A 23906-nucleotide genomic window follows, 5' to 3' on the forward strand; every position below is an offset into this window, starting at 1 on the left:
TGGCAATAATGCTCAGGGTGGGTCCCTGAGTCGATATAACCATGTCCGTCTGTCCGTCCGTCCGTCCGCCTGTCTGTGAACACATTTTTGTGATCAAAGTCTAGGTCGCAATTTAAGTCCAATCGCCTTCAAATTTGGCACATGTTCCTAATTTGGGTCAGAATAGAACCCTATTGATTTTGGAAGAAATCGGTTAAGATTTAGATATAGCTCCCATATATATCTTTCGCCCGATATGCACTAATATGGACCCAGCAGCCAGAGTTTTATACCGATTTGCTTGAAATTTTGTACAAAAATAACACTTAGTCGTATAGTCAAGTGTGCGAAATTTGATTGAAATCGGTTCAGATTTAGATATAGCTCCCATATATATCTTTCGCCCGATATGGACTTATATGGTCCTAAAAGCCAGAGTTTTGGCCCAATTTGGTTGAAATTTTGCACTAGGAGTACAATTAGTAGTATAGTCAAGTGTGCAAAATTTGATTGAAATCGGTTCTGATTTAGATATAGCTCCCATATATATCTTTCGCCCGATATGGACTAATATGGTCCTAAAAGCCAGAGTTTTGGCCCAATTTGGTTGAAATATTGCACAGGGAGTAGATTTAGCATTGTAGCTTTGCGTGCCAAATTTGGTTGAAATCGATTCAGATTTAGATATAGCTCACATATAAATATTTCGCCCGATATGGACTAATATGGTCCAAGAAGCAAGAGTTTTGGCTTAATTTGGTTGAAATTTTGCACTAGGAGTACAATTAGTAGTATAGTCAAGTGTGCAAAATTTGATTGAAATCGGTTCTGATTTAGATATAGCTCCCATATATATCTTTCGCCCGATATGGACTAATATGGTCCTAAAAGCCAGAGTTTTGGCCCAATTTAGTTGAAATATTGCACAGGGAGTAGATTTAGCATTGTAGATTTGCGTGCCAAATTTGGTTGAAATCAATTCAGATTTAGATATAGCTCCCATATATATGTTTTTCTGATTTCGACAAAAATGGTCAAAATACCAACATTTACCTTGTAAAATCGCCACTGCTTAGTCGAAAAGTTCTAAAAATGACTCTAATTTTCCTAAACTTCTAATACATGTATACGAGTGATAAATCATAAATAAACTTTTGCGAAGTTTCCTTAAAATTGCTTCAGATTTAAATATTTTTTTACTAACATTGTGTTCCACCCTAGTGCATTAGCCGACTTAAAATTTAAGTCCATAGATTTTGTAGAAGTCTATCAAATTCCGTCCAAATCGAGTGATATTTAAATGTATGTATTTGGGACAAACCCAACACATTTCACGGATGTGATATGGTATCGAAAATTTAGATCTACAAAGTGGTGCAGGGTATAATATAGTCGGCCCCGCCCGACTTTAGACTTTCCTTACTTGTTTTTCCTCTGTTTTAGTTAAGTTAACTTACGTACACAAAAAATTTTTATAGTCATGGAAAATTTCTTAAAAAGTAATAATTCCATGAACTAAAATAGAAATAAATCAGCTTTAATGAAATAGGGGGTTCACTGTTTTTGAGTGTGTCTTAAATGTATACTTACTTCAATTCTCCGTTTCTTTGGCTCAGAATCAATACCAAACTTGTTAGTGTAAAGACAAAATCTTTAGAATAAGACAAGATTTTTTCATTGTTTATTCCACTCATCTGATTATATTAATAACTCTTTTGAAATATTAATTAATTTCTGAAAATCAAGATAAACGTCATTCCAATAATGGACACCTTGTTGGGATAATCTAAATTTTAGATGGCAATATTTGAACTAAAATGGTATATATGGTATATATTTGAACTAAAATAATATCTTCGTTTGCCTAAAACCGATATCATTTTTAAATAACAGCAAATGTGAACTTTTCTGTGAAAGGAGAAATTCATTTACAATTTTGTTTTCTTCGAAACTGGTTTATATATTAGTATATGATAATATACTAATGTATAATATACTAATGTTAACTAATAATGTATTAGCCTTCAGAACCCTACCCATATGAAGCAAATAGCTTACATACACGGTTGAAAAAGACTGTTTTTCATATGTTTGGCTATAAACATTATATATTTGGAACACAAATTTTTAAACACAACATTTTTGAGTGCAAGCATATAATGTTCATAAACTAGCATAACATGTTTGGGACATATATGTTAATATGTTAGATCATATTATGTTTGGGACATAAAATGTTTGTAAATATAATATGCTTGGATGCAAACATATATTAATTTAGAAATAGCCTATAAACATATATGTGTTTAGTAGCTTGGAGCGCTATTTGACAGGGAGCGATATTGAATTAAGTTGGTGGTTGTTGCTTGTTATTACAAAATTAACATTTTATTTTTCCTTGGGCAATTGATCTACTACTTCTTTGATCCTTACAAACTGTGTGGTCCGCTGTTCGAATCCCCGTCCGGCAAAAGGTAAAATTAAAATAAAAAAATCATAAAATTGAATAATTTCTTCTACAATGTTTGTATCACAGAAAAAAGTGCTAAGAACTAAAAAATCTCGTGGAAGTGAGAAAGATGTGGGGGAATATACAATTAGGCAGAAACAAAATTTTGTGCATTCAGGTCGAAAACCTATGTTGTTAGCACCTATATTACCTGTTTATTTTCATAATTCATTATGATTGTAAATATATAAATAAATAAATAAAATTTTGAGCACAATATTGTTTGGGAGAATTTTTTTTAGGCATATAATATTTTTGGGTGCAAAATGCTTCCAAACGTATTGTATGTTCACATAATAACATATTGTTTTTTGGAAGACAACATTATTGAATTTGGATGCAAAAATACAAAATGTTTGGAACTTAGACTATCCAAACATATATTGTTTAGACCAATATGCTTTCAAACATATTATATATTGGAAGAGATCAAACATATAAATGTTTGGGCAATACCCAAAAATGTATATGCTTGAAGCAAAATATGTTTGGGAGTATATGTTACAGAAGCGATTTTTTGTAAGGGTGTATAAAGTGATAAAATGGGAGGAATGTCTGAAAAGTCCAAGTTTACTAATGGTGTTTTTGGTATTTTTTTCTGGAAAAAGTGCTTTGCCTTCATTTTGTCTGTACAGAATGCACATTTTTAAAATGTTGCCAGCAACCTAAAAAAATGCTATCATTTCAGCGGGCAGAAAAGAATTCAAAGGAGCAAACAGGGCAAATGCAGCACTCTCGTTTGTCGGCAGTGCTGAAAATGCCCGCAATTTGCCTCTCTGCGTGGCACTATTTTCATGACAGAATTCGAAGCCTTTTCGCACCTTTGCCCGTTTTTTTTTTAGAAAAGAACCTACACCCTCACAAAAAATCGCTTCTGTAACATATACTCCCAAACATATTTTGCTTCAAGCATATACATTTTTGGGTATTGCCCAAACATTTATATGTTTGATCTCTTCCAATATATAATATGTTTGAAAGCATATTGGTCTAAACAATATATGTTTGGGTGGTCTAAGTTCCAAACATTTTGTATTTTTGCATCCAAATTCAATAATGTTGTCTTCCAAAAAACAATATGTTATTATGTGAACATATAATGTGTTTGGAAGCATTTTGCACCCAAAAATATTATATGATTAAAAAAAGTTCTCCCAAACAATATTGTGCTCAAAATTTTATTTATTTATTTATATATTTACAATCATAATGAATTATGAAAATAAACAGGTAATATAGGTGCTAACAACATAGGTTTTCGACCTGAATGCTCAAAATTTTGTTTCTGCTAATTGTATATTCCCCCACATCTTTCTCACTTCCACGAGATTTTTTAGTTCTTAGCACCTTTTTCTGTAATACAAACATTGTAGAAGAAATTATTCAATTTTATGATTTTTATTTTATTTTAATTTTACCTTTTGCCGGACGGGGATTCGAACAGCGGACCACACAGTTTGTAAGGATCAAAGAAGTGGCTGATCAATTGCCCAAGGAAAAATAAAATGTTAATTTTGTAATAACAAGCAACAACCACCAACTTAATTCAATATCGCTCCCTGTTAAATAGCGCTCCAAGCTACTAAACACATATATGTTTATAGGCTATTTCTAAATTAATATATGTTTGCATCCAAGCATATTATATTTACAAACATTTTATGTTCCAAACATAATATGTTCTAACATATTAACATATATGTCCCAAACATGTTATGCTAGTTTATGAACATTATATGCTTGCACTCAAAAATATTGTGTTTAAAAATTTGTGTTCCAAACATATAATGTTTATAGCCAAACATATGAAAAACAGTCTTTTTCATCCGTGTAAAAAGCTCATTTTCCGGGCGCATTTTTTACAACAAAAGAAAACGCCATAAGTGTTATATGAAAGTGTTGATTTTTCATAAATTCCACAGTTGTATACATCATTTCTACACAGTTCTATACATCATGTGATAATTACATTCTTATATTTTCTGTAATTAAATTCTGTATATTAACATTATTTAGAAGCAGTGATATTATAAAGGAAATCTAATCCAAGAACGTATTTTTTGTCAATAATTTTATAGATTCCATTAGAATCATTCATTATTCACTACTTACCTACGATCCATTTAGCTAATTTTCGATTTCGAATTACTTCAAATTGTTCCATAAATAAATCCTATACAATGGTGATCTTTAATCCCTTTAATCAGTTTCAAATCCATGCATACAACAACATATAAACAAACATACCACACTCTCTACCCTAACACTAGCTCATGAACTACTTTCACTAATTATGTCTTTCACTAAATATTGTCGACATAAAATAATGCTATATATTTTCTTTAAATTACCCTATTTTTGTATAAAAAAACTTACACGTACTTTCTCTTCCCTACGAAATGTCCTCAACAACAAAATCATCTTCATATAATAAAAATATATACAATACAAATCTATAACAACACAATCTCGTAACTGATGTTGTCGTAACGTAAAACATATCTCGTTCTCGTTATAAATTCAAATGTAATGTAAAAATGTATAGAAGAAGAAGATTACTACCAGACAAGTAAGTTCCAGTGATACATATATTTCTGATACTCATGTTTCTTTTTATGATTTTCCTAAAAATTTGTTTGATATTTAGTAATTTTCTCCATCATATTTTTAGTTTTCATGGTAATTCAATTGTTTTGATTTTTTTTTAGATATTTTCGTTTATTCCTAAACTCATGCCATATTTATCCACAGAGTATTGAGACATAATTTCTCAATATATTGTTTATATTTATATAAAACATAATTTAAACTTAAAATAAATATGGTGTCAAGTTTGGCTTATAACAATAATAATTACTCGTAAATGCAAAGCAAAACTATATTCGTATTCATAGACTGTTAATAAATCTAAAGAAACCCTAAGTAAAGAGAATGAATGATAGATATATCAAACTTACAGCTATCCTAAGAGGTTAATGGCCTATAAAGCCACTTTTCATTTGCAATAAACATAATCTATGCGAAAATGTTAGTTAAATGCTATAACCACCAATTAACTATACCAACTGTTTACATAGAGCAAATGAATTTTTGAAAATTAAAAAAAAAGAATAATAACGAAACTAACATAATTTAAAGTTTACATGAAATCAACATGACATCCGGTTCATATTGCGATGATAATGGAATTCTTTGTGCTACAATGTATACGTATTTTTCTTTTCTACTAAATAAATGTTAGATAGTTAGAAAAATTAGTCAGAAGTAACAACATTTGTAGTTGAACACAAACACATTTAGATTCAAGTCGACCACCAATGGACACGAAAACCACGAACAACAACAAAAATACCACCACCAGTCACCAAAAGCAAAATTCTCAATAAAATCAAACAAAAATTAACTAAATCAAAGCTATAAGGATAATTAAAATTTACCATAATAAAGAAAACTATAGAAGCAACCACTTGCAATATAAGACTGATTTGTAGGTGTTGTCACTTAAAAAAAAAAAACAACAATAATAAAACAATTTTAAATAACACAAAGTACACAAATAACACCGTTATATACACTAACTCAGTTAATGTAAACGTTGACCGTATCGTATTGCATGGTCTCGTAACGTATGTTTGTTATTTGTAGTCGCACTACGCTTGCTCTATCTCTGTCTATCTTTCTATCTTTAACTGTCTGTCTGTTTATCTCCCTCTCTATGTGTCTATTAAAAAAATGATTTTTTGTTGTCTTAGCTCGGCATGCCCTGAATGATATGCATGATCATTTGTGTTTTTTTAATTTTGTATCTCTGTAGTACAATAAAATATTGTTTGTTTTGAACAACATATATAACTCTTATAAACCCTGACATTTGATCCTTGATATATCCTTAAAAATCCCGGAAATCCCACACGTAAACTTATTTCTTTTATAAGTTACTTTTGAATTTTCATTTTACGATGACATTTGACAATGTAAACATTTGAAACGAACGATTTCAGAACCATGAAATGAAATTATCTAAACCGTCAATTGTTAATAATATTTTTTTTTAACTATAAGGACAAATCTCAAGTGTTCAGACAACATGACGAGATTTCGATTATTCGTGCACTTAATATCTGTTTTTCATTTACAAACTGAAACAGTAAACATTGGGAATTTTTCTAGTCTGACTTAATATTATTTTAACACAAAATTAACTGTTGGTTTCTTTCGATTTAAGCTAATGGTGTTTCTTCTCTAAAAAAGTGCTTTGCCTTCATTTTGTTTGTAGAGAATGCGTATTTTTAAAAAAAGAACCTAAAAAGTGCTTTCATTTCAGCGGGCAGAAAATAATTCAAAGGAACAAACATGGCAATAGCAGCATTCTCGTTTGTCGGCAATGCTGAAAATGCCCGCAGTTTTCCTCTATGCGTGGCACAGAATTCGAAGCCTTTTCGCACTTTTGCCTGTTTTTTTAGAAAAGAACTTAAAAAGTAAAATTTCAGGGCAAAATGCAAAAAAGTATGCATTTTTTACAAGAAAAGAAAACATCAATAGAATGGAGCAAACACCCGAATTCCATATATAAAGACTTCTATTCTATGAGAAATACAAGCAAAGTAGTATGTGCACATACGGTAACAATGGACATAACCACAGTTGTATAGGGCAGTATATTAGATTTGGAGAGAATGTTGTTTAAAGCCTCTACGAGCCAGTTGATATTTCTCTTCCGAACGGAATTTCCGTCTTACAGTGTGTCCAATCTATACAACAATTCGTTGATGACTAAATAATCGGTAAATGTGTTATCGATCCCATAAACATGCAGCAGTATTGATTATGCCTTCGGACTTAACTTATATTGTGGCCAATATATGGGATATGTTCGACACGACCACTGTCGTCCAGATAAACTTATAGTCTGCAAGGTGCATAAGAGGTTTTCGTGCATAGTGTGAACGTAGTATTAATATGAAGTCCGTCTATTCAGACGGGCATGCTTTGTTTATATTACTTTCATACTAGGAATGATATCGCCAAAATCACATTACAAATCTCAAATATTAATTCAGGCAAACAACTGAGATTTCGTTCATTTCCTGATTTAACAGCTGTGTTTGCAACAATTAAACTAAACATTGAAATATTATTTTAATTGACACTGAATATTATTTTTTTATTACAAAATTAACTATTGAGCTGTTGGTTTCTTGCGATTAAACTTCCCAGCAAAAAAAAGGCACTACTTTAAAAGCACTTCCAAAACTGTCCTTCCAAAGATGTTATTAAAGAAATATTAAAATTATTTATTTGGAAAAATATTAAAACTTTTTTTATTCACATCCAAAACACTGTATTAGGACCCACCTTAAGAAGCGATGCAAATTCAGAGCAGCGGTTGTTGAAATGGAATCTATGAGCATTTTGTTTTTCTGGTTAACACCTGGTATGCACCTCTTGTGGAAATTTGAGATATCCATAAGAAATGAATTGATATCTTTGCCAACAAAAATTCTGTGAGGCGTTATATCGATTGTCTACATTTTGCTCCAATAAGAAATACATAGCAAAACTTTGTTATTGGTATCCAAACAAAATTTCATTTACCATTAGCTTGATTTACACAGTCTCACATAAGTTTACATACCCTTGAGTTTTTTACCTCTTAACTATACATGTTTCTTGTTGTTGTTTATAACCCATACCAAAAAAACTTCTTGAAAATTAAAAATTACTTTGATTTTCAAATTAATTTACAAAAACGAAAGGATATATATGCATATTTTTTAAAATTTATTTATTTAATGAAAATATAAATTATTTAACCGTATGTAAACTTGTGTGAGACTGTATATATATGCTAAACTAACATTATATCACAGTTATAATTTAATCTACATAACCCACGAATACACGTAGGAAGCTGGGAATTCACGACGACGTTTCAAAAATATTAAATATTAATTTTGAACACGATACAAAAATTAACATTTTTATTTTGTATTATTCTTTTTCAAACAGTTGATTTCAGGGTTACATAGTTTTGTACTTTGCATGGTCTTGCGTTTCATATTATTCCATCTGGACTAGATTACCAAATACAAAAAAAAATCTATTACTGATCTTTACTGACTTTTTCAAATGTACTTTTGTACTACATTTGAACGGTAACAATTAATTCAGAATACATGGTCAAATGTTATTGAATAATTTTTAAATACTATTATAGTTTTTCAATATATATATATTTTTTTTTTTCAACCAAATCTCCCTTCTAATAAAATTAATTTTTGTTCTATGGGTTTTTTTCTAACTAATTCCTTTTATTTGGGTTAAAAAACTATATATGTATTTAAATTCAAAAGTTCCAACTAAAATAAAAAAATATTTTCTTTATTTTCGATTTAAACTTTAAAACCAAAAATCTAACAACGCAACAAAAAATTGCTATGCTGTTGATGGAATTGCAAAAATATAACTACCAAAAACAGATGATCACCATCCTGCACCCACATTTACACCACCAGAACTACCAAAGAGGGTGCATGTGCGTCGATCAATATCGGGTAAAGCAAAAGAATCAACAGAAAATATAAATTTCTGCTTTCAATATATTACAATATATATTTACACATCAGTTTAATAAAGAAAAAAAGACAAGATTTTTAAACATTTACGGCCATTTTCATATAGCTCCGTTAGGCTTTAACTGCCAGTTAACAGAAAGTAAATTGCAAATATCTTCTCTTCAGTTAACCTTAACTGAAAAACTTTCGTCAGTTAAGTTCCTAATTGGCATATGGAATATATAGGCAAGATGACAGCTTTGTCCATAATATGTTTTAAAAGTTGGTTAGTTAACGGAACACTAACGGAGCTTTATGAAAATGGGGATTAAAGTGAAAAAGTTATAGATAAGCAAGGGCATAGACATCAACATCGAATAACAAATGGAGATAATGTGTGTTAGCAGTGCTGAGAATATACATTTCAGTTTAATTCAGTTTTTTTTTGATTCGAAATATTTTTTGTTGGCTTTTTCAATAAGAGTTGTAAGCTTTTTTTCTTTTTTCTTTTTGGTAGTATCTATGAATTTGTACTTGAGTTCTATTTTTTCTACCATACCACTTCCATTCATCACGATTTTTTCTCTATAAATACCAAAATCCTGTATATCTCAAATGAGAATAAAAAAAAAAATATTGACAATATTTATATATATACACATATATTCTCAAAATATAAATATTTCTTTTTTAAACAAAATTTTATATATATATTTGATATAAAATTCTTTATGTGTATTTTTGGAAAGCATGATATTAAAAGTTTCTACAGAGATTTTCTTCGAGTGCAATGTAAACCGGAATAGGTAAAATTGTCTGATATGAACCTGTTAGGATAACCCTTAGCTCAGCATTGAATGCGGGTTAAACGATTTCACCTTTTCTGGCTTGCATTCATATAAGGTGTAATTTTCTTTGGTTAAAACTCGATTTTCATTTTCACCCATAACAAAAAAAATTTTTATACAATATTTTGCTAATACTATGTAAAGAGTTGTTATTTACCAAAACCAAAAAAAAGATAAAATACTCTCATCAAAGAGGGAGATTTAAAGAAGAGCGATACGTTAAACCCAAAAATCATGTGTTTTTGAAAATAATTTGCATTTAAATGGCTTGTTTTATTTCAATTTTTATGTATTTCCTTTCGAATGAATTTCTTTATTTTATGTTTTGTTTTTGTTGTTTATAGACCGGAAATCTATCCTATTCTGAAATAAAATTAACATTCCCCGTTTAAAACTCAAATATTCTAACACTAACTAACAGCTCAGATGTGGTGATGGTTGCTTTTGTAAAGATCTATTGATTATTTAAATGATTGAAGTTTCAAAGCTAGTTTAATATTTTGTATATTATACTTCAATAGAATTAAAACAACCATCCCCGCTAACCTTTCAATTACAAAGAGCCCCAAAGCTAATAACACTAAACCAAAAAAAAAATATCAAAATGTTTAAAAAATCTACCTTTCTAGTTATTAAATATGTCATCTTACTTATTTATGTCTAGAGATTTAACAAAAAATATTTTGTGCTTATTCTCATGCAATATTGACAAAATTCTTATTAATATTTCTCTTTTGGATTTCTTACTTCTGTTTTGATGTCGCATCTATTCTAAAGGTGATATTACGAGAGATCGTGAAGATATGAATCGTAAGTATATTTGATACATATGTTTATATATATAAACTATTTAAATATACATACATATATATGAAATGGCAGCAGTTTGATAGATATTAATAAATAAAACTAAATAAACTTGTAATTTAAAATAAAAAAACGAAGGATCTATAAAAATTTATTCAAACGTACGAAGAAGAGCTTTTATCGCAACCGCTGCTTTTCTGTTTTATACTAACATGTAATTTCAATAATATTTGTGTATTAACTTAATAATAATCTTAACCACAAACATTGTTCTAAGGACAACCAAAAATATGTGTACCAGTACAATACAATACAACCTACACATATCACATTCGAAGTATAAATCGCAAACTCCACAAGATATTGTGACCATTACGACCAACTAACCACTTCTCATTGAACCAGAGTTTTATTAAAAAGTTTTGAAGTTTAAACGAAGATTGCAAAACTTGGAAACATTGGTGAAAATAGAAAATTTAAATTAATTAAGAAATTTTAAGAAAAATTTACTATTTTTTCAATTATTTATTTATTTATTATATTTTACTCACCTATCATTCTTGGTGGCCGACTTTTTCAATATCTAAAAAATTACAAAACGTAAAATTTTAAATATAATGACCAAGTGAAATAGTGGAGGTATTTTTGGTTTACCGCCTTAACACCAAATAATGAAGCCGAGTGAGTGAGTTTTTTGATAAATAATTGCAGAAACTTGATATTGAATGATTGCGAGTGGAAGTTTAAAAAATACATCAATTACAAAAATAAAAATCTGATTTAAAAACTATCTTTTATTAATTGGCGGCTAAATTTCAGTCAAAATAAACCGAAGTAATAGGCGGCGGCATCGACTTGGTGGGCGGCTTGTTTTAGAAGTTTTAACTAAAATATATTACAAGTGACGACTTGATAGAAATGAATTGAGCTGTAGAAAGTTGAAGAAACATTGTTAAAGTGGTCTTAATTTTTTTTTTTTGATCGAGTGAAAGATGAAGAAAAAGGTTCTTAGCTTGAAAATATGCAGCGATAATATAGTAAGTTTTTCCAATTAAGGCCGGTATGCACCTCTTGCGAAAAATTTCTTTCCCATAAGAAATGTATTGCCATTTGTGCTAACGAACTTTTCGGTAGCGATCAATTTGGCAAGCTGGTACGCACCTCTAATGAAAATTTTTGTTCATAACAGGGTTGTCAAAAGCATATTTTGGAGAGATTTTGACAACTCATGACAGCAAACATTTAATTTATTACAATCATTGTGTGTGTAAAAGTTTTAAGAGATCTGTAAATAAACAACAATTTATTTGAAGAATGGTTGGAAGCATTATTTACAATTTTTAAAACTCAATTAGTATAAAATTCAGGAAAAATATTCAGTTAGGCTTTCGCTTTTCCAAATCCGAATTGCCGGGCCTCACGCTTGACACCTGCCTTCAGATTTTGTACAGCCACCTTGTCCACCTTCTTCGCCGCAGAAAGCCAGTTTGCCTTGAACTTCTGCTCGTCCTTAGCATTTTTTTGGTCTTCTTTACGTTTCGCTGGTCTTCTTTAGGTTTCTCAATTGGGCGGAGCTCTAGCGTGTTGGGAGGGTTCTTGTCCTTGGGAACCACCAGCACGTTGTTGGCGGCGTACCACTCCACGGCCTTTTTACCGTAATGGCAAGATGCCAAATCCGGCCAAAACAGTACGGAACAACCGTGTTTCTTCAGGAAAGACAGCAGACGTTTATTCAAACACTCTTTCACGTAAATTTCTTGGTTGACAGTCCCGGAAGCTATGAAAATGCTGCTTTTCAAGCCACAGGTACAGATGGCTTGCCAAACCAGATATTTCTTTGCGAACTTTGACAGTTTTATGTGCTTGAAAATATCTGCTACCTTTCCCCTTCCTTTTGCCGTATAAAACTCCTGTCCCGGAAGCTGCTTGTAGTCGGCTTTGACGTAGGTTTCGTCGTCCATTACCACGCAGTCAAACTTCGTCAGCATCGTCGTGTACAGCCTCCGGGATCGCGCTTTGGCCGTCGTATTTTGTTTATCATCGCGATTTGGAGTCACTACCTTCTTGTAAGTCGATAGTCCGGCTCGTTTTTTGGCTCGATGCACGGTTGTAGACGATACACCCAGCTTATTTGCGGCATCTTGGAGAGAGAGGTTTGAGTTTCGCTTGAAACTACCGGCAACTCTCTTTGTCGTCTCAGCGGCTTCCGGTTTTCGATTTCCCCCCGATCCAGACTTCCTGGCTGTCGACAAACGTTCCCCAAGCACTTTAATTACATTTGTAACGGTTGATTTGGCAACTTTTAGCGATTTTGCCAGCTTTGCGTGCGAGTAGCTCGGATTTTCGCGATGCGCGAGCAAAATTTTGATACGCTGCTCTTCTTGCTTGGACGGCATTTTGACGACTGAAGAGTGAATTCCAAAATCAAAATAGGAGCAACATTCTACACACATACACCTTCAAAATGAAGGGTGTTCAGGTTTTTTAAATGCAAAATTGAAAGAAATACGTCAAGTTTATATTGACCAAATGTTGACCGTATCACCCTTTATCTACTTTTCCGTGCAAAAATTCTAGAATTGCATCAATCTGTTTCGAAAAAGCTCAAAACAGATGTCGCAGTTACTCCGCGCCAACTTTTTTATATAGAGTTATAACAGAATTTCGTACGAAAACGTGACCTTAGTACTAGGCTTATGATGGACTTCGTTGCTTAGCACATCGAAATACATCGGCATTGTGATAGTTAATATCATAATAATGTCGGACATTAAAGTTTTCATATAATGTGGTATCAATATTAAATGTTAACGTGCACCAATTATTTGCTAGCACTATATACTTTTTTCGTGCGAAAACGCTTAGCGTAGTACTTACTCCGAAATCCCACAGACAGTAAAAATTTATTGTCAACAGTAGCCGACAAAAATAGGTTCGCTTCATTTCCTTAGGCACAAACATACTCACAAGGGAATACATAGTTTCTTGTAGGTATTCCGCACAAAGAGTGGTAGGATTATCGAGAGAAAACTGTTATAAATCACAAATAAAAATTTCGCTGGCAACAACTATGAATAACTTATACTGAATTTTTCAGTAAATATTGTAATTTCGTTACTTTTAGTTACCTTATAGTTAATATATACACACACAAACAAATTTTTTTCTGATTCAATTACGAAATTAATTGATTAAATTAATTTTTTAATTGAAATGTCTTCAATCACAGAAATGATAGTATCAATAAAAAAATTAATTGGAAGTCAATTTAAAAATTAATTGATCCAATTAAAAAATTAATTGCTACTATTAATTTTCGTGATTGATTTATGTTTCAATTAAAGAATTTGTTGAATTAATTAAATTTTTAATTGAATATTTTTTTTATAACTCAATTAAGATTTTAATTGGAAAAATGTTCGTGAAATTTTTTTCTGTACACAAAAAATACTTTTGCCTTCAATCACGAAATTTATTGAACCAATTAATTTTTAATTGAAATGTCTTCAATCGCAGAAATGATAATACCAATCAAAAAAAAGTAATTTAAAGTCAATTAAAAAATACTCTTGATTTTTGTGATTGATTTTTATTTCAATTAAAAAGTTTATTGAAGCAATTAAATTTTTAATTGAATAATTTTTAAAACTCAATTAAGGGTTTAATGGGCAAATTTTTCGTGCAAATTTTGTTCTGTGTATGGAGCATAGAGTATTTTTTGCTGGAAACATTGGTATATAGTAGCTCTCTAAAGTAAATTTCAATTTCAAATTTGTTGTTTGATTAGTTTTATTGGTCCTGTTTGAATACTATTTTAAGCGTATTATTTGGTAGTGAAATACTTTTGGATATAATAAAAATCATTATAGTCATATAAGTAGATAGTATAATATATAAGAATAATATAATATATTATTTTAAAATATTTATTTTAATAAAATGTATCAAACTGCTCTCTTTTCTATGAATCAGCTAAAGATGTTTGAATAGCTCACCTTTCTTCCTCCTTTAATTTCTCTTTAGTTTTAAATCGTCACAATAGACGACCGAATGGTTCAACAAATATGGGTCCTGGTAACGGTACAACGGCCCTACATTCATCGGCAACCGTAAAGCAGGTGAATAAGGTGAAACCAACTGTAAATAGACAACAACTGGAAGGTGGCCAGGTTATGTCACCATCACAATATAATCGGTAAGTAGACAATAACAATTTTAAAAGACAAATCAAAATAGAGAACCACAAGAAATCAAAACAATAGATATCTGTTATTTCCTGTTCTAACAATGTCTAGAGAAACACTCTGTCATAAGGTCAACAAAAGAAAAACAATTTAAAAAAAAATGTATAAAATTGCAAAAAATTAAGCACCTACAATTGTACAAAGAGAAAAAAATAATCAACAAAAATGCTTAAATGTTATTTATTTTTCTATTTGTTTACTACTCTCTAACTACCATTGTGAATTGTTAGTTAATCCTCTGTCCAAATCTAAATGAACAAAGTACAAATAACAAGAAAATCGAACTGAAAATAATTGGTGAAACTTCTTTCATCATGTTCACATCTCATCCTGTTTCTTATAAATAACATCATTAATCTCTAACCAAGCTGTAACTGATAATCAATACCAAACTAAGCCCAAATAGATTAAATAATTTCTTTTGTTTGTTAGTTTATTATTTATTTTTTTATACTAATTTCTTTTAGCCCTTACTATGGTTTTTGTAACATTTACAAAGAAAATTAACTAAAACAAGTTGGATAAAGGTTTTGTTATTTTTATTAAATTGTAGTTTTTGAATGTGAGTAAATCAAAGAGTTTGTTTAGCAAAGTTGCAATCTATTCTTGAGCACTAAGCAGTCAACGTATTATATTTGCCATACTTACAATTGCAAAGCCAAGTACTAAGATCAAATTTTCGTGCGAAAAACTGTTGTATTCTATATTAAAATCCTACGAGCGGAATGCATATTATTTTGCACAAATAAATTAACAACCTTGTGTTTGGGATCATATTCACCCTGATACATCCCCATATTCGTTTTTTCGCAGAAACGAATGAATGGAAAAATATGATGTATGATTGGCTTATTAAAAGATAGTTTGTAATATTTTACTGGCATCAGCTTTTTAAATATGAAGACCGAAAATAAGTAAGAGTCTACGTTTTAATACATTTATAATTCATTTATTACACTTTAATACCTTTAATTTCTTGTTATGAGACAAATTAATCACAATAAATAATAACGTCACTTTATCAACCTGAAGATATTGGATTTGTGTATTGTTGAGGTGTTTTGGATAGCCTATACAGATGTTGCATCCAGTCCTAAAAGAAAACAGGCCAAATATTGTAGATAATGATTTACTCACATTTAAAATGTAAATTTCAATTTTTATTTAAACTTATTATTTCCGTCATTAAACTTAAATTAGGCAAATATAAATTAGAACAATAGGAAAATTTAAATCAACAGAAATTATTAAACAAACAACAAGTTAAACATAAAAATTCTATGATTTTGTTAAATTTGCAAAGCAAAAGCTTAAAATCGTTCTTTTTTCTCTCTTGATTTTTTAACGGTTTTGTTACAGGCCTCCCGAAAACGAAGCTAATCCTTATGCGGGCTATCAACTTGCTTACGAAGTTAAAAAGCTCATGTATGCGTCCATATTAACTAATATTTCCATAATAACTAAATCTACAAATGCTACTACTACTACTACTTATCATGCATTACTATCGTACCACTACTATTACTACTACTACTATTATTGTTGATTTTTGTGAACTCGTTCTAAACTAATTTAAGAAAACTAACAATCGTTAACATAAAAAACAGAGTTGCTATTCATTATTTAACTTAACCAAACTCTTCAATTTTTCGTATCGTACTAGTCATAATGTACACAAGAACTTTTGTAATTGCGTACAATTCTTTAATACATAATTGTCTCTATAAATAACTCATTTCTCTTCTCTATCGTAAATAAGTATTAATGAACGAATTTGTCATTACGAGATTTTTTTTAGTTTCTTGTTTATATTCATTTTGTTTTTTGTTTCTAATCTTTTGGTGAATGTCAAATTTTTTTGTATAGTTTTATTTTCGCAAAATCTTCCTGATTTATAATTCCTGTGTCTTGTCTCTTCAATAACACAAACACAAAAATACAACTCTGTTTATATGTTTATAGCTGTATGTGTGTGTGTGTTTGTCTGTGTTAAAGCATTTATTGTATAGTCAATTGAAATTATATGTTCCAATTTTATATAACACGCCACGCACACTGTGTACCATACATATGTCATATGTACTCTACACTCGCAACACAAATTTCTTTTGTACTCTTCCACTATTACTACTACTAATATCTACTAGAAATAGTTTGGTGTCATTTGGTTTTTGCACTATTTTTCCATTTGAATATCTGTCAGATAAATTGTTTGACTTTATCTTTACAACTCTCTCTTCTCTCTGTCTTTAACTGTCTGTCATCAACATTCGACTTAGTTTTAAATATTTCCGGTTTTTCCCTATAACGTCAATAGCATTTCAACATTACTACACTCAAAAAAGGGGGCGCCAAAGCCACTTGAACTTTATTCTAGTTAATGAAAATTGTTACATTTTAGATAAAATTTCCCTTATATGAAAAGTTTTTTCATTTTAATAAAAATTGATTAAATTCGAATTTTTTATTAAAAAAATTTGATTTAATTTTTTTTAATTTTAATTTTACTTTTATCAAAATGCGTTCACTTTCAACTTCGTATGACGCTAATTTAAACCATAATTTTCTTGTAATAAAGTTTAGTATACAAATTCTTTCTTTCCTAAGTTTTCACTTTTTTTGAGTGTAATCAAACCATTAATAAGTCATTACTACATTAGCATTCACCATTGAATAATTGCAAAAAAGTCATAATTATAATTTATAACTTAATAAAACAAACAGATAGTGTCAGCCTTACGGAATGAACGCTGAAATTACAATATTAATGTAGAAGAAGAATAATGAACATACATTTCTAGATATTGAATAACATGCATAAACAAACTATTCTTCATTATTTTTGGAGTAATCATGTGTGTTTGATAACATCCAAGGTATATTTAGGAAGGTAGTTTCAAGCTATCAGATGATTACAATTTTTTCATTTGAGCAGAACTTTGATTGTCGGTATCTGTTTAATGGCATAGGCGTAGCTAAGGGGGTTTTATGGGTTTTTCATCTCCCCCTACCAAATACCATTCAGTATTTCTTCAAATCATGATTATATATCATTGAATTAAATATTATGGTTTTATGAGCACACATCGTAGCTTTTACCCCCTACGAAAATGTTGCTAGCTACGCCAATGTTTAATAGACAAATAAAAATATAAATTCAAAATAAAATTATTTTATACCAAAAATTTTGAATTTTCAATTTGCTTTAAATTTATGACAGAAAAGTATCGAAATAAATTATCCTCATAATTAATGGTAAGAATTACTTCAATTATTCTTCTAGACCGTATCATATTTCGAAGCATACATCGATCATTTCCAGATTTTCTCTATTTTAAATTTCCAACTTGTTGAACTAAAACTACCTTACTAAATCTGCCTTGGATAACATCCAACATGCTTTTGACATTTAGAGAATAGTAAATTTTGTTTTCGTAGAACTGACACTACCTCTCTTATTTTATCAAGGATTATAATAGAAGGTTAGGTTAGGATAGGTGGCAGCCCGATGTATCAGGCTCACTTAGACTATTCAGTCCATTCTGATACCACATTAGTGAACTTCTCTCTTATCACTGAGTGCTGCCCGATTCCATGTTAAGCTCAATGACAATAGCCGAGTCCGAACGGCGTTCCACATTGCAGTGAAACCACTTAGAGAAAATGTCACCAGCATTACTGAGGTGGGATGCTAGTGACATTTCTTCGTAAATTCTCTTATTTTTTAGATGAAGGTTGAAACCAGAGATATTCGTTTGGTCTCTTTGAAATAAAACTCATTCATTCAGTCTTCTTGAAGTTCTCTTATTTATGAGAAGAGAATTGAAATCAGATGAAAATTGAAACCAAAGATATTCTACTTGTCACTTTGGAACAAAATTGGTTGCTTTTCCCTATACAATTACACTCGAGAGAAAACTTCGGTTTATACATTTGTAATCTCTTAGCATAACATATACTTTATTGTTTCCTCCCCTACCACACCGCGACAATTTGTCATTCAGATTAATATTTCACCATACCAAATATGAATGCAGAGAAGATCGAACTGAAAATCAAACGCGCCGCAAATTGCCGTGTAGTGCGATTTGATGTAATGAAATCTCCGATTATTGTATGGATTCATTGTAGATTAAGAGGTGCGAACCCATAAGTCTCTTGGTTGCTTTTGTCTACAATTAAAATGGGTGTACTCTTCATCCCTATTACAATGTTGAATTGGTAATTATTCCAGCAATTCCAGACCGTGTTTAGTAAAACATAAGTATCACAACTTGTTCAGTTTTTTTCTCAGTTTCGAAAGCACCGGAAGCTTCAACTGGTTCTTTCGAGAAACTGATAACAGGTTGGCTGATAAGTCAACAAAGAAAAACACATTTTTTTGTCAAAATTCGTTTTTATTATTCAACATAGTTCCCTTCAAGAGCGATACAACGATTATAACGACCTTCCATTTTTTTGATACCATTTTGGTAGTACTCCTTCGGTTTTGCCTCAAAATAGGCCTCAGTTTCGGCGATCATCTCTTCATTGCAGCCAAATTTTTTCCCTGCGAGCATCCTTTTGAGGTCTGAGAACAAGAAAAAGTCGCTGGGGGCCAGATCTGGAGAATACGGTGGTTGGGGAAGCAATTCGAAGCCCAATTCATGAATTTTTGCCATCGTTCTCAATGACTTGTGGCACGGTGCGTTGTCTTGGTGGCACAACACTTTTTTCTTCTTCATATGGGGCCGTTTTGCCGCGATTTCGACCTTCAAACGCTCCAATAACGCCATATAATAGTCACTGTTGATGGTTTTTCCCTTCTCAAGATAATCGATAAAAATTTTTCCATGCGCATCCCAAACAACAGAGGCCATTACTTTGCCAGGGGACTTTTGAGTCTTTCCACGCTTCGGAGACGGTCACCGGTCGCTGTCCACTCAGCCGACTGTCGATTGGACTCATGAGTGTAGTGATGGAGCCATGTTTCATCCATTGTCACATATCGACGGAAAAACTCGGGTCTATTAGGAGTTAACAGCTGCAAACACTGCTCAGAATCATCAACACGTTGTTATTTTTGGTCAAATGTGAGCTCGCGCGGCACCCATTTTGCACAGAGCTTCCGCATATCCAAATATTGATGAATGATATGACCAACACGTGCCTTTGATATCTTTAAGGCCTCTTTTATCTCGATCAACTTCATTTTACGGTCATTCAAAATCATTTTGTGGATTTTTTTTTGATGTTTTCGTCGGTAACCACCTCTTTCGGGCGTCCACTGCGTTCATCGTCCTCCGTGCTCAATTCACCAAGCTTGAATTTTGCATACCAATCAATTATTGTTGATTTCCCTGGGGAAGAGTCCGAAAACTCATTATCAAGCCAAGTTTTTTCTTCCACCGTATTTTTTCCCTTCAGAAAATAGTATTTTATCAAAACACGAAATTCCTTTTTCCATTTTTTTCACAACAAAAGTTGCTTCACAAAAGACGTGAGATACACAAACTAATTGACTTACAGACGTCAAATTTTGACACGAATCATTTGATAAAAATAATATGCGTTTAATACTAGCGACGCCATCTATGTGTCAGACCGGGGACTTATCAGTTATAATATTCAAAAATTAATCTTGGGTTTGTGGTGGTTCTTATATATCAATAACCCTGCGCAGGCACCTTTATTGGATGTTAGGTTAAGTTTAATACCTTCTTATTCTATGTATCGTTTAAATGTTAGCAGATAATGGACATTTGCTGAATTGAAATCGGTAATTCTATTGTGATAAAATTTATTGGCTTTTCATTTGATGGGTGGCCATAGTTGGCTCTCCTTTTCCCTTTTGTCAGCAGCGATCTTCAAAGGATCTGGTTTTTGGTTATCTCTTCTAACGGCGTTTTAGAATAAACTAAACTATATGGCAACCGAAAACAAATTATTCCACTCACATTCTCAACTAGTACTCAAATCTAGTGAGTTCCTTGATGAACATCAACTTAATACAGAAACATTTTTGTTAGCTGTGGGAGTTTTGAAATGTTCGAAGATGTACTTTGATATCGTTTGCATTTTCCATTTAGCCATATTTCGATATATCATAAACCCATAAATTTCGGTAATCATAACCATTCAAACAGTCAGTCAATACTAGAATCATCTCTTCTCTATTCTTCTCTAAACTAAATCATTTTACAACACGTTTCAATCGTCTATATTCTTAACTTTAGATTTCTCTACTAACTCCAAGAACTCTAATCTAAATACTTTTTGTCACTCTTACTACTACAGTATTCGATATTCGATATTTTTGTTAGTAGCTTTTATAAATAAGTTATTGATTGATACTAAATGTTAGCACTGTATTTGTTTTTATTCTAAACTATTTTGATTTAATTTTCCTGAAAATAAAATTCATTTCATTATTAAGCTAAAAATCTATGGAACGAAGAACAAAACTCGTACATATTTCATTTAATGGATACATTTTGCATTTTGATGTTTAGATGGTCATTCTTTTTTTGTTTAAATAAACGACATCTCTCATTTGTATAATTCAAACGTATCGTATTATCGTGTACATAGGACATACATGAAATTCAATTGATGTTGGAAATATTATTAATTCATTTTCTTTGATCTCTATCGATAACCGTAGGCCAACAAGCCGTAGTACTGGGACAGGTTCACAAAATGCCAATGGTGGTAGCGTCTCATTGCCTGCGGGCATTGCGGATGATCAATCGAAAGACTTTGATTTTGAGAAGACCGAAATGAAATATGATTCGACGGGTATGTTCCATTGGAGCCCCGCCAAGAGTCTAGAAGACTGTATACTGGTAATGTATCAATTCTTTAATTGATGTATTCAAGAAATTTTTTGGTTACCATTATCATGATGAATTTTTATTTTTTTGATATTTTTTTAGGATCGTAATCAAGCGGCTATGACTGTCCTAAATGGTCATGTGGTTGTCTGCCTTTTCGCCGATCCGGACTCACCTCTGATTGGTTTACGTAATTTAGTCATGCCTCTGCGTGCTTCAAATTTTCATTATCATGAATTGAAACATGTGGTCATTGTGGGATCAGTTGATTACATAAGGCGGGAATGGAAAATGTTACAAAATCTGCCGAAAATCTCGGTGCTAAATGGTTCTCCGTTAAGTAGAGCCGATTTAAGGGCCGTCAATGTTAATTTATGCGACATGTGTTGCATTCTATCGGCTAAAGTTCCTAGCAATGATGATCCTACATTGGCCGATAAAGAGGCTATTTTGGCATCATTAAATATTAAAGCCATGACTTTCGACGATACCATTGGAGTGTTGAGTCAACGGGGTCCAGAATTCGACAATCTCACAGCGGCGGCGGGCAGCCCCATAGTGCTGCAGCGTCGTGGTTCCGTCTATGGTGCCAATGTGCCCATGATAACAGGTAAACTGCATTGCACTAACTTGGCTATGTTTGCCAGTCAGCGACCAAAGCTATTGGGTGAATATTATTCACCTCAGGAGCCAGAGCAATACGAATATGTTTTACTCCGCAAACAATAGTTTGGGAGTAAAAACTAGTTTAATGCCGGTAATAATAGTTGATATTTAGGCGAAAAAGTTAACTATTTTCTCCTAATCTTTCTCATGAAGCATATTCAATCATTATATTTTCAAAATAATTGAGTATGATTCAATCCTTTCTCTGTAAAGGATTAGTGTTCAGAACTTCCATTTGTTTTAAGTTCTGAATACCCCGAGATTATGCAGAACTTAAAACAACCCGGATAGTCCCATAACACTGCGAACTTTGTTACCCGATTTAAGCTAAACCGTTAATTTCCTTCATATTGCTATGGCCCCACATTCATGCGTTTATTAACCCAGCACTGATAACGCTAGTCCTGGTGGCTCAACTACTTTACTTCGGTAAAATAGTAGACCCTCCATGCGCTTTCATATCGATATAAAATTTTACGAATACGTACAAGTTTTTCATGAACATGTTTTGGTTGTTGCTTAAAGAACTTGTCAACGATAGTAACGTGCAGTTTCTCGATCAAGACGACGATGATGATCCTGACACCGAATTATATCTAACACAGCCATTTGCTTGCGGCACAGCGTTTGCCGTTAGTGTCTTAGATTCGTTAATGTCTACGGTAATATAATCTCGAGAGGGATTTGTGATTGCAATCATTTTTTAATTGGTTTTTATTTCAATCCTTGGATATAGACATACTTTAATCAAAATGCCTTGACATTAATAAGATCATTAATTACGGGAGGTGCCACACCGGAACTAGAATTGATATTAGCCGAAGGTGCTGGTCTAAGAGGAGGCTACAGTACGCCGGAAAGTTTAAGCAATCGAGACAGGTAAGTTAATACCATTGTAATATGCTTATTAGTTATAATAAAAACCTTTATACTGATAGACATCTTACGGATTCCGCCTAGAATTAGCAACATGTGAAAGAGTTATGTTTCGGAATTGAAACTAAGTAACAGATATAGGCGATTTAGGGTCGTTTTCTCAATGTCTTGTTATTATTTATCGTATCGATAAAACAGGTGATCCCATACAAAAATTTTACTAACCGGTGGTCTATCCTCCGGTTACCTGTTAATCGGAGGATGAGAAACTGGCCATTAGAACTGTATGGTATCAATTAACTCCAGTGTGCCCACGTCTCAACTATTAAGGGAAAAGTCATTATGATTTCCACTTTACCAACCCTGGCTCTTGTATTGACAAAATCAATTTACATTTAATTTGTACAAAGTTCGTTTCTGAGAAAAAGAAATATTAGCATGTTTCATCGTGAGTAGGTTCGAGAAATTAAAATGTGTGAAATGGCGTATATGGAGTTTATATGAAACTAGCGTAACCCGGCCCGCTTCGCTGCGCCTCCCGAAGCATATCCTTCGATCTGAAAACATACTGAAATCTTTTAAAGAGTAGGGTCAGGGGAAGTCTGTCATAA

At 31.8% G+C, this 23906-nt stretch overlaps 1 protein-coding gene across 48 annotated transcripts in view; it reads left to right on the forward strand.

The window, feature by feature from the left end:
* The window catches only part of slo (calcium-activated potassium channel slo), a 165564-nt gene that overhangs the window by 137033 nt on the left and 4625 nt on the right, over positions 1-23906 (forward strand). For 26 of the 48 annotated variants that reach the window (XM_075294203.1, XM_075294179.1, XM_075294212.1 and 23 more), the window contains 8 exons: positions 8968-9042; positions 10668-10700; positions 14721-14892; positions 16301-16366; positions 21585-21765; positions 21856-22363; positions 22945-23081; positions 23156-23298. In XM_075294203.1, coding sequence (XP_075150318.1) covers positions 8968-9042; positions 10668-10700; positions 14721-14892; positions 16301-16366; positions 21585-21765; positions 21856-22363; positions 22945-23081; positions 23156-23298 — 1315 coding nt within the window. The remainder of the gene's footprint in view (positions 1-8967; positions 9043-10667; positions 10701-14720; positions 14893-16300; positions 16367-21584; positions 21766-21855; positions 22364-22944; positions 23082-23155; positions 23299-23906) is intronic. The other 22 variants (XM_075294315.1, XM_075294306.1, XM_075294286.1 and 19 more) reach the window with 5 other exon arrangements.

The sequence above is a fragment of the Haematobia irritans genome, chromosome 1 (genome assembly GCF_050003625.1).
Source record: "Haematobia irritans isolate KBUSLIRL chromosome 1, ASM5000362v1, whole genome shotgun sequence".
NCBI classification, from domain to species: Eukaryota; Metazoa; Arthropoda; class Insecta; order Diptera; family Muscidae; genus Haematobia; species Haematobia irritans.